Source organism: Perca fluviatilis, chromosome 10 (assembly GCF_010015445.1).
Source record: "Perca fluviatilis chromosome 10, GENO_Pfluv_1.0, whole genome shotgun sequence".
NCBI lineage: Eukaryota > Metazoa > Chordata > Actinopteri > Perciformes > Percidae > Perca > Perca fluviatilis.
In genome coordinates, this window is record NC_053121.1 from 3,180,489 (window position 1) to 3,195,593 (window position 15,105).

The window sequence follows — 15,105 nt, forward strand, 5'->3', positions numbered from 1 at the left end:
CCCTAATACTGTATCTGAAGTCTCTTTATATAGACCTTAGTGGTAGTGTAGCTATTGAGTAGGAGAGATGGGGGGCAAGGTGGAGGGTGGTGGTGTTGCCTTGACCAACTGCCACTTTGCTCATTTGAAAGCCATGATGTCTCTCTCTCATGGGTGGGCCAAATTCTCTGGGCGGGCAAAGCAGAGAAAGGGGAGGTAACCTTTCCCCTTATGACCTTATAAGGAGAAGATTCCTGATTGGCCAATCTGAGCTTTCATTTTCTCAAAGGCAGAGCAGGATACCCAGGGCTCGGTTTACACCTATCACCATTTCTAGCCACTGGGGGACCATAGGCAGGCTGGGGGAACTCATATTAATGTTAAAAAACCTCAAAGTGAAATTTTCATGCCATGGGACCATCCTAACTAATGAGGCGCAGTGGTCAGCAATAGTGTGGCGCCCAGGGACCAACTCCAGTTGTAATGCCTACGTCAAGGCAAGAGCAGGAGTTACCTAGCATGCATGTCTTTAAGGTGGTAGGAAACCGGCGCACCCAGAGGAAACCCACGCAAACAGAGAACATGCAAACTCCACACACAGACCGGGGATAAAACCCAGGATTCAGTGCCTATTTCCTGTGAGGCAGCACTGAGCCACCATTGCGCCAACATCTGCTGTGTGTGTGTGTGTGTGTGTGTGTGTGTGTGTGTGTGTGTGTGTGTGTGTGTGTGTGTGTGTGTGTGTGTGTGAGCTTTTTAAACTATATTCGTGGAGTCCAAAAACCGGGAGTCCAGTATACTTGTGGGGTCCCGACAGCTTAGTGGGGCCAAAATGTTGGACCCCACAAGTTTAAAAGACTTAGTTTTAGGATTAGGGATAGAATTAGGTTATAGGGTGAGGGTAAGGGTTAAGGTTAGGCATTTAGTTGTGATGGTTAAGGTTAGGGTAAGGGGCTAGGGAATGCATTATGTCAATGACGGGTCCCCACAAAGATAGTGCCACAAACCTGTGTGTGTGTGTGTTGTGTGTGTGTGTGTGTGTGTGTCCATACGACACACAAACGAAAATGAAATAAAGGTTCGGTATCCATACCAAAGGTTCATGCATATTTTATTCAAGAGTAAAAAAGTGGATCGTCCCATGGGGCATGCTTACAGTGTTAGTGACTGGGGAGTCAAAACAGAGAGAAAGAGAGAGAGAGAGAGAGAGAGAGAGAGAGAGAGAGAGAGAAAGAACCGTGGCACAATTTCTATGGCACAGGGTCTCCCAGGGGGGTTCACCTCTCCCAAAGAAGCACAACAAGATCAACCGAGGAGCAACGCAACATGAAGAGCAACCAGCAGAGAGAGAGAGAGAGAGCTTAAATATTAAGAATGTCCATAATAAATAGAATCATAATCATAGAACCATAAATATCATCAAATAACAAGAGGAATCATCAAGAATTATGATCAGAGAGAGTACACTTTTTTCCTTTAAATTGCAACAAACCAGCTCTTCTGTTAAAATGTGTCTTGCTGCTTTTCGCTCGAAACAGCACAAATTTTAACCATGCAATCATGCTTTTGGCTGCCTGAATGCCTGTGCCTCTGTATATAGTATGGTCAGTCATTAATGCTAGTTTAATATTTGTTTTTATCGTTATTCATATTTGTCGTTAAAAACAACTCCTGTACACCGACAAAGAAGAGAGGAGAGAACGCGGACTTGACACTTTGAATAGAAGTGCACTGTCATTCTGTACAGCATCGAAAGAAACCCAAAAACACAGGTCGCGAAAAAGCCTGAAAAAAACTGAATAGAACAAAAAAAATAATAATTAAATTAACATAATGTACAAAATAAATTCTTCATTATTCCTCAGTTCATTTATAATAGCCAGAAAAAGAAAAGAAAAAAACTCTACCATAGTGAAACACAGAGCACAAATATAATCTTCACATTATTATCAAAGAACTTAACTCTGCATGCACTGATGCGTTAATATAAATGCTTTACAAAGAACCTTTTCTTGTTGTTTTGGCTGCTTCCTTAACCAGAAGAGGCCGTTTCCTCTGTGAAATGTTATTTCCTGCTTTTTAGGCCGGAGATTCCCGGCTATCACTGCTGTTTGACAGCAGACAGCAACACAGGGAAGAAAGCAGGATGTAGAAAGAGAATGAATAGAGTATGACTTCACATTTAAACTCCCACTGGCTCCCCTCACATACATAAAGCATTCTACGTCCGCTATACTGCATCTTGCATCTTGTGACAGTATGCATCACATTTGCAATAAAACCTTTATACCTTATTTACATGTGGGGAGAAACACTCACTTCACATCTGATCCAGGCCCGAGAGCTTACTGGCCTGGGACCAGAAGTTGTTTTTTTGGGGGGGGGCGACCTCCACTTGACTTCAAGTGGAGAATGGGTACAGTGTAATGCTACAAAAGCAAACGGGAATCTCCTCCCGAGAAGAAAAAGGACAGCGAGGGCTCAGATTAGACTGCAGCTGAGATTATCTCCACACATCTCTTGGCAACAGATACCACACCACACATCAAACATTTTCTCGCTGTTGCCTGGCTGATGGCGAGTTCAGCTCGTGTTTGCAAATGAAAACACACTTTCAAATATAACCGCACGGACATTTATATGTCGAACCATGTGCACGCACGCAGGCAGGCATATCCACAACTCCATCAAATCAACCTATCGCTATCAAAGTTTGCTTCCACTTCCTGTTTTAGGATGCAAACAGGAAAGATAAGCATACATATCTTTAAGGCCCCCCCCTCCCCTCCTGACACAACACACACCACCGACACAGCCACGTCATGCTGACACTGTCACTGGTGATCCCCAACATACACGGTGAACAGCAGCTCCTCCTGTTTTGCATGAGGAGTGTTTTTGTAGTTTCTTTCCGGCTGTTGTGCAAGTACATGGGAGTTGTAGTTCTCTATATAGGGCCGATCAGTTCAGTGTAGAGGATCAGCCTTTGGTGGTAAAGTCTGGGTACGCTCATGCCTTTACATACAGCTTACGGGGCAATGGGGTAGGTAATCGTGTGCGTGTGTGCGATGCTGTATGTAGCCTATTCAGTGTGTGTGTGTATGTGTGTGTGAGTGTGTGTGTGTGTGTGTGTGTGTGTGTATTTTACGTGTGTTTATATGCTTATGTACACGTATCTATAAATATGGTACCATATCAGAGTTGTTGTAACTGCGGGTATGTGTCTGGGCACGTAGGCGTGTATGTCCATCACTGTATATTGCTGTTGCTGTCGGCCCCATTGGGCTCTCCCATGTTCATGCGGCCCATTGACAGGCCCACGCTGTTGACGCCGTCGCGTCGCGGAGGCATCCTCTCGTTGATCCGATCCAGACCTTTAGCCTCCTCGAAACTGCTGATCCGATGCTGCGGAGAGAAGCCTCGGATGGCTGCGGACACAGGCACACACACACGCACGCACGCACGCACGCACGCAGGCACGCACGCACGCAGGCAGGCACACACAGGCACACACAGGCACACACACACACACACACGCACGCACGCACGCAGGCAGGCACACACAGGCACACACAAGACACAAAAACATACATACAAGCAGACAGAGTTAATATTTAACAAGACATTAAAGTAGAATCTTGTGTATCCAAACCCCATGGGAACTTTGAAGGAAATATACAGAGCACTGAAATGGATTGAAGATTCCAAACCAAATTTTATTAATTTATGAACGTGCACACCTTTTCAAAGCATTCAATCTGGGTGAATTTACCTTTACCTTTAAATAAATGCTTTGCTTTGAGCACACCAGCGAGGGCATTTCAATAGTTTGGACCCTGATTGTGATCCTTTAGCAGAGGAGCATTTTGGGTTTGGATGAACAAGGTTGTGTCATTTATGCTACAGAAAATATCTACACACATCCAACAGGCGTTGATCTATTGTCTGAAATGCTGAGCTAGGAGGACTTTGACCTCGTGGCTCACGGTGAACGTGACATTGATCCTAGATCAGTAGTCTGAGACTCGTGGTGGATAAGACATTATGAGACACAGAGTATGGAACACAGCACAGCTGCACAGAAGCGGTCGTTCATAAGTCACGTTCATAAAGCACGTTTCGCCCCCTGTGAAGAGGTTTTGACAGTCAGCCGTTTGTTTTGGAGGTTACCACCTTCCCATTACATTTTGTAAACTATAAGTAAAAAAGAAAAGGACAAAAGTCCAGCGTCCTGTTTTCCACGTGTCAGGTTGATTCTTTGAACTTAATGTGTAAGGCTACGTTCAGACTGCAGGCAAAAGTGGCCCAAATCAGAGGTCAAGTGACCAGGTCAGACTTCTTCAGAAGTAATGTGAACACTCAAATCTTGCCCAGATCAGATTTTTTTCAAATCAGATTTAGACCCCTTCCATAATGTGGTCCTGAATCAGACCCAGGTCAGATTTTTTGTTTTCAATGCGGCCGCAGTGTGAACAACCAAGGCGGATTTGATGCGACTTTTACGTCAATCTACATCGCCATTTGTCACAATTATGCTCCGGCGGGAGTCAGCCCTCGACACAGACAGTAACATTAAAAACTGGACTAGGCCTACACAGTGGAGAACAGTGATGGAGCAAGTCAATGGAGGGAGAGGGAGGTGTTCGACCTAATTAGTGTATGGGGAGATACTTCAATCAAAACTAGAAGGATCGTACCGTAACCACTGCGTTTTAAAAAAAATAGACACACAGAACTCTGTAGTGAATTTGCAGCCATAACCCAAAATAGCCAATTTGGCTCTCTTTCTCTTCATTCTTCTCCTCCTCAGCACCTGTTCACTAATGCCTTTACTGCCATTACACAAAATTTTTGAAATAAAAGCGAAAATGCTGACTTCCTCCATAACCTCCCTAACTTTAGTACAACAGCGTGCTGCGTCTGATGTCATTGGTATTGGTCTTTTGCGCATGCGGTTCAGTTCGAAACCGCAAACAGTTCACACTGGAATCCACATTTTAAAAGGTAATGTGAAAGGACAAAAAAATTGGATCTGAGCAACAAAAAAAAAAATCCAAATTAAGCATTAAGACTTGCGGTGTGAACGTAGCTTAAGTTAGTCATATTTGTAGTTTGGTTAGATTTTTAGCAAATTTGTCTTTTTATTTTTTATTTAATGAGCTTTGTCTCAACTCCTCTTCCTCAGCGAGTTTAATGAATAACGTGCTGGTGCACTCAAACAATTTCTTAAAGGGGCACTCCGCCGATTCTACACATGCAGGTCAGTTTATGATGTCATCAAGGTTATCCTGGTATGGGCACTACAAATGTTTAAAGGGACAGTTCAACAATTTGGGAAATACACTTATTTGCAGAGAGTTAGATAAGTCTCTTATAATGTATGGTTAAGGTGAAGCAAGCGCCGGCATGCCGTTAGCTTAGCTTAGCCTCAAGACTGGAAACAGGGACACGGCTAGCTTGGCCTAAAGTCCACCTACAAGCACCTCTGAAACTCACAAATTAATACATTGTATCATGTTTTGGTTGATCCATAAAAAAGTTGTGGTTTTCCCACGTCACATGATGGAACTTTTTCTTGGCACAGTGGTTTCCCATAAAACCACAACCCTCCATCTTTACATGTGTTTGACAGCTCTTTTTGGAGCCGGACCCAGACTAGGGCTTTAAAGTCAGGACATGCCCGGCTCTATTGCTTTAGTCTCTTTTGAGTACCCCAATTTATGGAAGGCCAATAACAAATCGCAGGGGTGCCTCTTTAAATTAGACTCAAAGTGGACCACATAAAAGCAGACACAGAAGAATTAGTACCACTTCAAATTGCGTTTGTCATCCGAATTAATTTCACCGAAATGAATAAAAGATGAAGCTTTGAAACGAGTGGTCTCTGGTGCTCCCGTGCTGATGAGGACTCTGAGCAGAGATCGCTGCCGCTACTGTCACGTTACCTTTGCACACATGCAGCTACTCACAAATATCCTACTGCACTACACAGCAGACACCTAACACCCAGCTGCAAATAACATTACGCAACCGAAAAACATAACACAAGAGCTACCCCATAATTCATTTTGCTTAAACAAATTATGGACTGTAGTTCAGGACAGTACAAAAGGTACAAACACAAGAGACTGTGCATGACGAGTAATAACAAAGCTTGTCTACACAGTATACGTATATTACACTCAACACAAATACCATGATCATAACCTGTTCAGTATCAAGGAAGAACCTGGCAGACCTGTTCTGGCTTTAGTCATCACGGGAAGTGTGTGTGCGGTATGTGTTGGATCTGAATAGGATGTTAATACATGTTTGCGTTGGGAGAGAAGGTTCAGTGGTGTTTCCCAAGAGAAGGAAAGAGAAATGTGTGTTGATGTATTTTTGTGTCGTGTTTTTTAATGTGGTGGCTTCAGCGTGCAACACTTTTAGGCTTTGTTGTGAGCGCTGATGTGGTTAGAAGAGCTCAGTGCATCGTGGGTAAAGAAAATCTATGACCTTATGAACATGGGTGGCTGAGAGCGCAGTCATGCTGCACACACTCGCCCATGTGCGCACACACACAATACACACACACACACACACACACACAGTGAAATGAGTGGGATTTTACCTTCATCGTCCTTAACTGTCTCGATGGCTTCAATGGCCTCAATGGTAGCTGAAGGATGGGCAAAGAGAAAAGGAGAAGAGAAAAAAAAAAGGACAGAAAGAGAGAGAAGATGACAAGAGTCCGAGAGAGAAAAGATGAAGTACAAAGAAAGAGGAAAGAGGAAAAAGAGAAGAAAGGAAGTGAAGGCTGAAACATGCTTCTGTGCAGTTGCGCGCAAATGTAAATGCAATCATGTCACAAGGGTGACCGGGCCTCACAAAGGGGCCTTCAAATCTCAGTTAAATGTTAAAAATAACGCTGGCTACTCGGATTGGTCCAACACCAAAGAAATAACAAAAACATTTTTAGAAAGTACACAGAAAATAAAACAGATCAAAGTGTAACCTGCATTGAGATATATTGATAAAAACATTTGTATGATAAGGGACGGCATGATGGCATTGGGGCTAAGGCTATGTTTACTCCTTGAGTCCAGGGGCATAGCTAAAATTTCTGGACGCTGTATATAGGCATTCTTTATGGGCCCCATCCCGCATCCACGGCTGTTCATTATATTATCTTTGTGGGCGTTTTCCCCATGTTTGGCCTTGTAGTCTGGATGGGCACAAACAAAGACCTTTGGAAACAATGCACGTCAGTTTTATTGGTTAGATAGGCGTTCATCAGGGGCGGTTCTGGGGGGGCAACGGTGGCCAGTGCCCCCGTAATATTAAGTCTCGATCCCCCTCTGGCTCGCCTAACTGGGGCAAATATTTTCATACATTTTTAACCCTACCGTTATCCCCAAAGAGGGGATATTGTTCATGTGCAGTGATAAATAAAATGTAGGTTAATACTGAATGAGTATTCTTGTGTTTATTGTTATATTGTTAGTCTTTTGTAGAACCAAATCTATGGAGGGTTGGGGGGTATGTAACACTTAATATATTTGGTACTCCTAAAATCACATGTGGCCCCAGCCTGGCCCCTCCATTTGAAATGGCCTTGAACCGCCACTGGCTTATAATCTTTCAGTAGCAGTTCCACCTCGTCATCGGTCCAAGCAAATACATCCCTGGCCTTACTTTTTCGCCATGATTTTTAACCGCAGAGCGAATGGTCATTCATGTGCGTTTCTCCCTCCCCACATTCCCTGTCTGCCTCTCGACTTATCATCATGAATTGATAGCAAAAATGCCCCTCCTCTAAAAAAAAAATAACATTCTGGGTTTGGTAAATGCAACATAGTCCCCTGTTGTACACATTTAAGTTATGTTCAATTGTGATAGCAGAAAAGATACGTGATAAAGTGGGCACGCGTGACTCAGAGACATGTTTCAGGTTTTAGTCATGTGAGGCCCTCAGAGCAGCAGTGAGACCATGACAGGTTCAGATGGCACCTGGTGTTAGCAGTAGCTGGTGTTAGCTCACACATACACTTTGGCTGTCTGTCCTTTCTCTCATTCTCTAACTCTCCTTCTATGTCACATAAGCTCTCTCTTATACACACACACACACACACACACACACACACACACACACACACACACACACACACACACACACACACACACACACACACACACACACACACACACACACACACACAACCAGCAGGCTGTTAGTATCCTCAGCGGCAGTGAGGTGAGGTGGAGAGAGTGAGCGAGTCTGAGGGATGAAAGGAGAAGAGCAGAGAAGGATCCAGAAGATGGTCCAAGGCAGATATTTAAACTGTGTCTGTGTGTACTTGGGTGTGTCTTAGTTGTGTTTCCATTTGTGTGTCCAGGGTTACGTTTGAGAGTGTGTTTTGTGTCTGTGTCTGTGAGTGTGTGTGTGTGTGTGTGTGTGTGTGTGTGTGTGTGTGTGTGTGTGTGTGTGTGTGTGTGTGTTAAACACTCACCGCTCTGCAAGGTCTGTTTGCCCCCAGACAGCACTCCGCTGGGCAGCATGCCCGTAGGGGTCAGTCCCTTCAGAGTCAACACATTCTCACTCTCCTCCCTGAGAGACAGACAGAGACAGTGTGTGTGTGTGTGTGTGTGTGTGTGTGTGTGTGTGTGTGTGTGTGTGTGTGTGTGTGTGTGTGAGTGTGTGTGTGTGTGTGTGTGTTTGTGTGTGTGTGTGTGGATAAAAAGAGAAACATCACAGATAATTAAACACTTCCCCTTAATGTGCACCTGCAAACACACAAAAACATGCTTGTGGATTGAAATACTGAATGTTGAAAGTGACGATCTGGTGACTTCTTTTTTTTTTTTTTTTCTTTATAGACCACAGGTGGGCCGTCAGGGCCAGCAGGGCCTTCTCTGCTGACCAAGAGATTGTCAGAATCAGAAAATTATATGTATGTATATATATATATATATATATATATATATATATATAGATTTCATATGTATTTTACAAAGTCCGTTCCTACGAGTCAATTACCATAATTTCACTGCTACTCTCTCTCTCGGTTGTGCGGCCTCCAGTGCATTTCATAAATTTGAGTTTTTATCCAATCAGATTTCCCCTCTGTGCTGTCTCTGGGGTGGGGTGGGGGGGGATCTACTCTGAGGGTTGAGAATTTGGAGTGAATCCCTCTGCTGTTTAGGCAAATAGGGACAATGTTGTTGGGACAATGTTGTTGATTGTCATATTCTTTAGCCAATCAAATTTTGAGTTTGCCCTGTTGGGCGTATTCTTTGACAGGCCAGAACCTTCGGCATTTTTTGGACCAGTTAGTATGGTGACCGAGAAGCAAAACTAGCTAGCATCACATAACCATAGCAGTAACGTTAGTTCAAGTTTGTTTCGAGTTTTAGATGTAAAGTTAATGAAAGAAAGGTGGATGTACTTTTCTCTTCAAATGATGAGCAGCTTTTGGTAAGGTTAATGGATTTTTCTGCATTTTAGTAAAATGATTTTACTAGCTATTACTGCTTGCTTTAGAAAGTTGCTGCCGGTGTTAAAGATATGAGCAGTGCGTGGCCGCGGTGCCCGTGTGTGTGCGTGGCGGCGTGTGTGTTGTTGAGCCCCAGCAGCTCGGCTGGAATTTGCGTGGAAGCCTGTTGATCACTGATTGTCTTATTTGTGTTTTTGTTTGCTTTGTGGTTGTCGTATGAGTAAATGTGACCGGTTGTTGTGTTCTTTAATTACATAAATTTTGACTATATGTGATGCAGCATCCTGCCATACTGAACTAAAGTGATGGCTTCAGTCACCGTGTATTCATGTCTCTGCAATAGTGTATTGAAACTCTATAGGTGTTGAGCCTTGTGTTAAATCACTTTATTTCACACGATAATGTCCTAGTTTCGTGGTGAGGTTATTCAAAGGTGGTTTAATTGCTGTAGGATAGTACTGAAGGCCCAGGTGTAAAGGGCGTTTTATGGTTGTGCGTCGAATCGACGGCGTACCCCGTAGCCTGTCGTGCACCTCTCAAAAAATGTAACTACACGTCGCAGCGACTCACGCCACCCAGCCGTTGCTTGGTAGCGTTGCATTTCCCCCGACTCGTTTCCTGGTTCTCCTTCTCCATAAACAACATGAAATCAAGGAGAGGGTTAACTTCTCCTGCTCCAGATTTCCCACCGTGGTCAGAAAGAACAGAGGAGACACTTTGTTTCTCTCACTATGACCCTAGAGTCGGTATCCGCTCCGAAGCTAATCACCATCACTCTCTCACTTCTCCCTCACTTTACACACTCCCCCCCCACACACACATGCCGGCTCGACGCACACACCAGCGCACAAGTATAAACATCAGACCACTTACGTAGGCTACGGCGAGAGCTCTGCGTGGAGCCTCCGCAGAACCATAAAAAGGCCTTAAAGGTCCCATGGCATGAACATTTCACTTTATGAGGTTTTTAACATTAATATGAGTTCCCCCAGCCTGCCTATGGTCCCCCAGCCCTGGGTATCCTGCTCTGCCTTTGAGAAAATGAAAGCCCAGATTGGCCGATCTGGAATCTTCTCCTTATGAGGTCATAAGGAGCAAGGTTACCTCCGCTTTCTCTGCTTTGCCCGCCCAGAGAATTTGGCCCGCCCATGAGAGAGAGAGAGACATCATGGCTTTCAAATGAGCAAAGTGGCAGTTGGTCAAGGCCACACCCCCACCCTCCACCTTGCCCCCCCCCCTCTCTCCTCCTCAATAGCTACAGACACAGAAATGGCACATCCTAAGGAAAGCTCATTGTGGGACTGGCTCTAGTGGCTGTAATTCTGCACCAAGGATGAATTTCGGGAAAGAGACTTCAGATACAGTATTAGGGGACCACTAAGGTCTATATAAAAGAGACTTCAGATACAGTATTAGGGGACCACTAAGGCCTATATAAAAGAGACTTCAGATACAGTATTAGGGGACCACTAAGGTCTATATAAAAGAGACTTCAGATACAGTATTAGGGGACCACTAAGGTCTATATAAAAGAGACTTCAGATACAGTATTAGGGGACCACTAAGGTCTATATAAAAGAGACTTCAGATACAGTATTAGGGGACCACTAAGACCTATATAAAAGAGACTTCAGATACAGTATTAGGGGACCACTAAGACCTATATAAAATCATCCAAAAAGCAGCATGTCATGGGACCTTTAACACGGCCTGCAACTATAGGCAGATAGGAAAGGGGATGACACGCAGCAAAGAGACAGGTCGAATTTGAACCAGGGGCACTGCCAAGGACTCAGCCTACATGTGGCGCACATTTGACCGGGTGAACTAGATGTTGCCCCACCATCGGGTGATTTCTAAATACATTTCTGCAAAGGTTAAAGGAAATACAGCACTTATAGGCATATGCACACACACACACACACACACACACACACACACACACACACACACACACACACACACACACACACACACACACACACACACAGTATGTACAACCAGAACTCACCGTAGAACAGAGAACATTTTAGCCATCTTCCCAATGGCTCGTATCTTGTTTTTGATCACCTCTTTCCTGGCTGCTGCTGCACTGGCTGGGAAAGAGTCAAACACAAACTTTCTTGTAATATATATATTTTTTTTAAACTCAAAATATATTTGTAATTACAGAGATGTGTTTCAGTTTTTTTCTTTTTTTTTTTATTAACACTAACATTTGATTTGATTTTATTAGGATCCCCATTAGCTGATACAGAACATCAGCTACTCTTCCTGGGGTCCACACAAAACATAAAACAACAGATAAGACGTTTTCAGACCAAACAACCAAAAGAACCAAACCACATAGGCTCGAATGGCATCGCTTTAATGTCAGTGTCCAATGTCTCGTACCATCGAAGATCTCCTCTCCGTCGTTCATGAGTTCGTCGTCTGAGCAGATGCTCAGGACGTTGACCAGCATCTCAGTCACTGCAGGACACACAGACAGAGAGACACACACACACTCAATCAGGGACATACAGTAGTTGCACACTGGTGGCCTAAGGGTTAAAGGAACACACCGATTTATTGGGACTTATTATTCCCCGTATCCCCCAGAGTTAGATAAGTCCATACACACCCTTCTCATCTCCGCGTGTGTCGTAGTCGGAGTGATTAGCACAACACCTGAAAAGCACCGTTGTTACTATCTGCTCCTCACCACGGGGCTTCTCAGCAAATCACTCCGCCCAAGTAGCAGAAGTAGCAGTGCTTCACCTTTCTGAGAATATAGTTCCCAGTATGTATACGGTTAGAAGATGGCTGTGTCTCATGTGACCTTGTTATTTGTACACGCTGTGACTATACAAATCACAGCATGTAAATAGGAAAATGTTGGCGTTATTTTGCCACTTATTGGGAGCAGTAGGCTAGATGGAGCCGGTTACCTCCAGGATCTGTGCTAAGCTAGGCTAGCGGTGGGTGCGTCAGACGAGAAGGGTATGTATGGACTTATCTAACTCTGGGGGATTCGGTGAATAAGCTTAAGTCCCAATAAGTCGCCGTGTTCCTTTAAGACGGCAACTGTGACCCGCAACACCCCCTAAGGTTCGCGCCCAGCTGGGGACGCTTGTTGCGTGTCATTCCATAGCTCTCTCTCTCTCTCTCTCCCCTCATTTCCTGTCATCTCTCTACTGCTGCTTCAAATCTGACTAAAGTCTGGTTACCCATGAGTCCCTAATCCTGTAAGTAGGGGTTATACACCTTTTAAGCTGATATAATTGCTATTTTTAGAGAATATTATGTAGTGGCACTAGAACCATGTGAAGTACATAAAACATATCTTCCTTTAAAACTAAGAAATGTATGGAGATGACCCCTTACTGTTTTTACTTTAACTGGGTTCGCTGATTGCTGAGATCCAGCAGAGACATAGACATGCCTGCGATTTCATCACTGTACAGATATCGTCAAAGCTAGAATTCAAGAATGTTAACTTCAGCAGCCCAGACTGAACTCTAACACCATTCACATCTTTGTCAGAAGAATACTGTTGCACACTTGTGGCCCCTCTGTGTTATTTTGACAGAGGGGCCCATTAGCTACAGTTGCCAGAATCGTATTATGAAAATAATTTGCAGTGATTTTACAAAGATGATTTCAATTTTTGCACTAAGACTTCTTTTACTTGATGTGCGAACTGATCCAAGACAGCTGTTACTTTGTAGAACTTTTTACGAAATGTACATACAGTATGTATCTAAATGAAAATGCTGGTGATCTGTCTGAGCTGGAGCACAAAGTCCACCGAACTCCAATTAGTTCAGATTTAAATCAGGTTTTGAATCAGTGATAGCATCAATTAGCATGAAGGAGTGTATTTTTTTAATCAGACCAGTTTAATATGCAACTTAATTTTTTTCTTTTTTTACACTTTTAGTAGTAGGGGGTCTCTGCTCCATCTCTCTTTCAGTTTAGGGGTCCTTGTTTTAAAAAAACGTTGAAGACCCCTGGTCTAAAGGATAGCCTATGGGAGTGCATGTGATAGGCCTACCCTTTTCTCCCACGAAAGGCAGCGACCAGGTGAAGACGTCCATGAAGTTGGGCAGCCAGTAGGGGTGAGGAGAGCAGTTGAACTGACGGATGTTCATTACATTGTTCTCATACTTTAGCACCGCCGCTGGACACACACACACACACACACACACACACACACACACACACACACACACACACACACACATACACACTCACATTATAGCCTTTTCGGTCAGATAGTAGACAATAATATTCCCCAAATATTATTTATCAAACATCATGTTAACCATACAGTTATACTAATGTTCATCTACATCTATCAAGTTCCTCTACAAATGTTAGAAGTGTTCCTGTTCAGTCTTGGATGAATAATAACACACTGTTGAGTCTAAAATAATTTCACTGCAGTGCTCAAGATACGAGCCATTGGGCTAAAATGTTCTCTGTTCTACGGTGAGTTCTGGTTGTACATACTGTGTGTGTGTGTGTGTGTGTGTGTGTGTGTGTGTGTGTGTGTGTGTGTGTGTGTCAGACCTTTGTTGTTGTAGACATCCAGGTAGTTTGGAGCAGAGAAGATTGTGATGAGGGAGGGGAAACCTGTAGTCTGACTCTTCCTGTACATACGATACCTGAAAGAAGAGAGACAAAACAAACCGCCCACGTTAAAGCTACTCAAATAAAAATACATGTTGTGGATAAAAAAAAACTAAGGACTTGCTTCTGAGGCCTTTAAAGAGACAGAGAGTGGTTGAAGCTGAGACAGTCACGCATTTAAAAACAAATGAAAAAGGAATCTGTGTGGGGGTGAAATGACAGGGTAGTGTAAGAGTGGCATTGAGCAGGGTACCAGTGTTTGAGTGAAGCTGCCAACATTTTGAATTAGGCCCAGATTTAGTGACTTAAGGCCCATTCAGACCAAAGAAAGCGATCCAGCGATTTGCAGCAGGGTTGTGGGAGTGTCACTTAAATGTGTCACGTCCTGTTGTGTGCTTCAACCCCCCCAATGTAGCACAAGTAGACTTTATATTTCACAATTACTGTTTTCCGTCAGATCGTTTATAGATCTCGACCAGGGGCGGACTGGCACAAAAATTCCATCCCTTACCGGCCCAATTTTAGACGAGGACATCATTTCCTTTATAATTGCAAAAACCTGGCTCACGTGAGAATATGGCACCAGCAGCATGAGGCGCACTTACAGGCTTTCACAATGAAATATACACACACTGGAGCAATTCATAAAACCTTCAAATAAACTACCATGGCACCATTTTAGAATAGAATGGAAATGCTTGCATATTTAAAACATATTATTACATACTTAAACACCCAAAACACTAAAGTATAAAGACATAGTTATCACAGTACAAAGGCTGACCCAAATGCACGACTCGGACAGGGAATCACAGGTAAGGATATTTTATTGTTCTCAGAACAAAGCATGCAACTGTACAAAAAGTGGTAGGCAGTAATCGTTGTCAGGAGTGAGGCAAAAGTCAAAAAACACTGGAGAATACACAAGGGAAATAAGGCTGGAGAGAGTGACACGAAGTACAACTACAATCTGGCAGAGGTTGACACTGGGAGAATATATGCAGTAGGAACTGGGGATGATGATAACTAACAGGTGATG

At 43.6% G+C, this 15,105-nt stretch overlaps 1 protein-coding gene across 3 annotated transcripts in view; it reads right to left on the minus strand.

Annotated features, from left to right (window-relative positions):
* Positions 1–1,073: 1,073 nt before the first annotated feature.
* ppp3cb (protein phosphatase 3, catalytic subunit, beta isozyme) overlaps positions 1,074–15,105 on the minus strand; it is a 45,448-nt gene continuing 31,416 nt past the window's right edge. For 2 of the 3 annotated variants that reach the window (XM_039813725.1, XM_039813726.1), the window contains exons 8-14: positions 14,007–14,101; positions 13,489–13,614; positions 11,847–11,924; positions 11,464–11,548; positions 8,469–8,566; positions 6,590–6,637; positions 1,074–3,407 (exon numbers count right to left, since the gene is read on the minus strand). In XM_039813725.1, coding sequence (XP_039669659.1) covers positions 3,229–3,407; positions 6,590–6,637; positions 8,469–8,566; positions 11,464–11,548; positions 11,847–11,924; positions 13,489–13,614; positions 14,007–14,101 — 709 coding nt within the window. In that variant the 3' untranslated portion in view covers positions 1,074–3,228. The remainder of the gene's footprint in view (positions 3,408–6,589; positions 6,638–8,468; positions 8,567–11,463; positions 11,549–11,846; positions 11,925–13,488; positions 13,615–14,006; positions 14,102–15,105) is intronic. The other variant, XM_039813727.1, reaches the window with a different exon arrangement.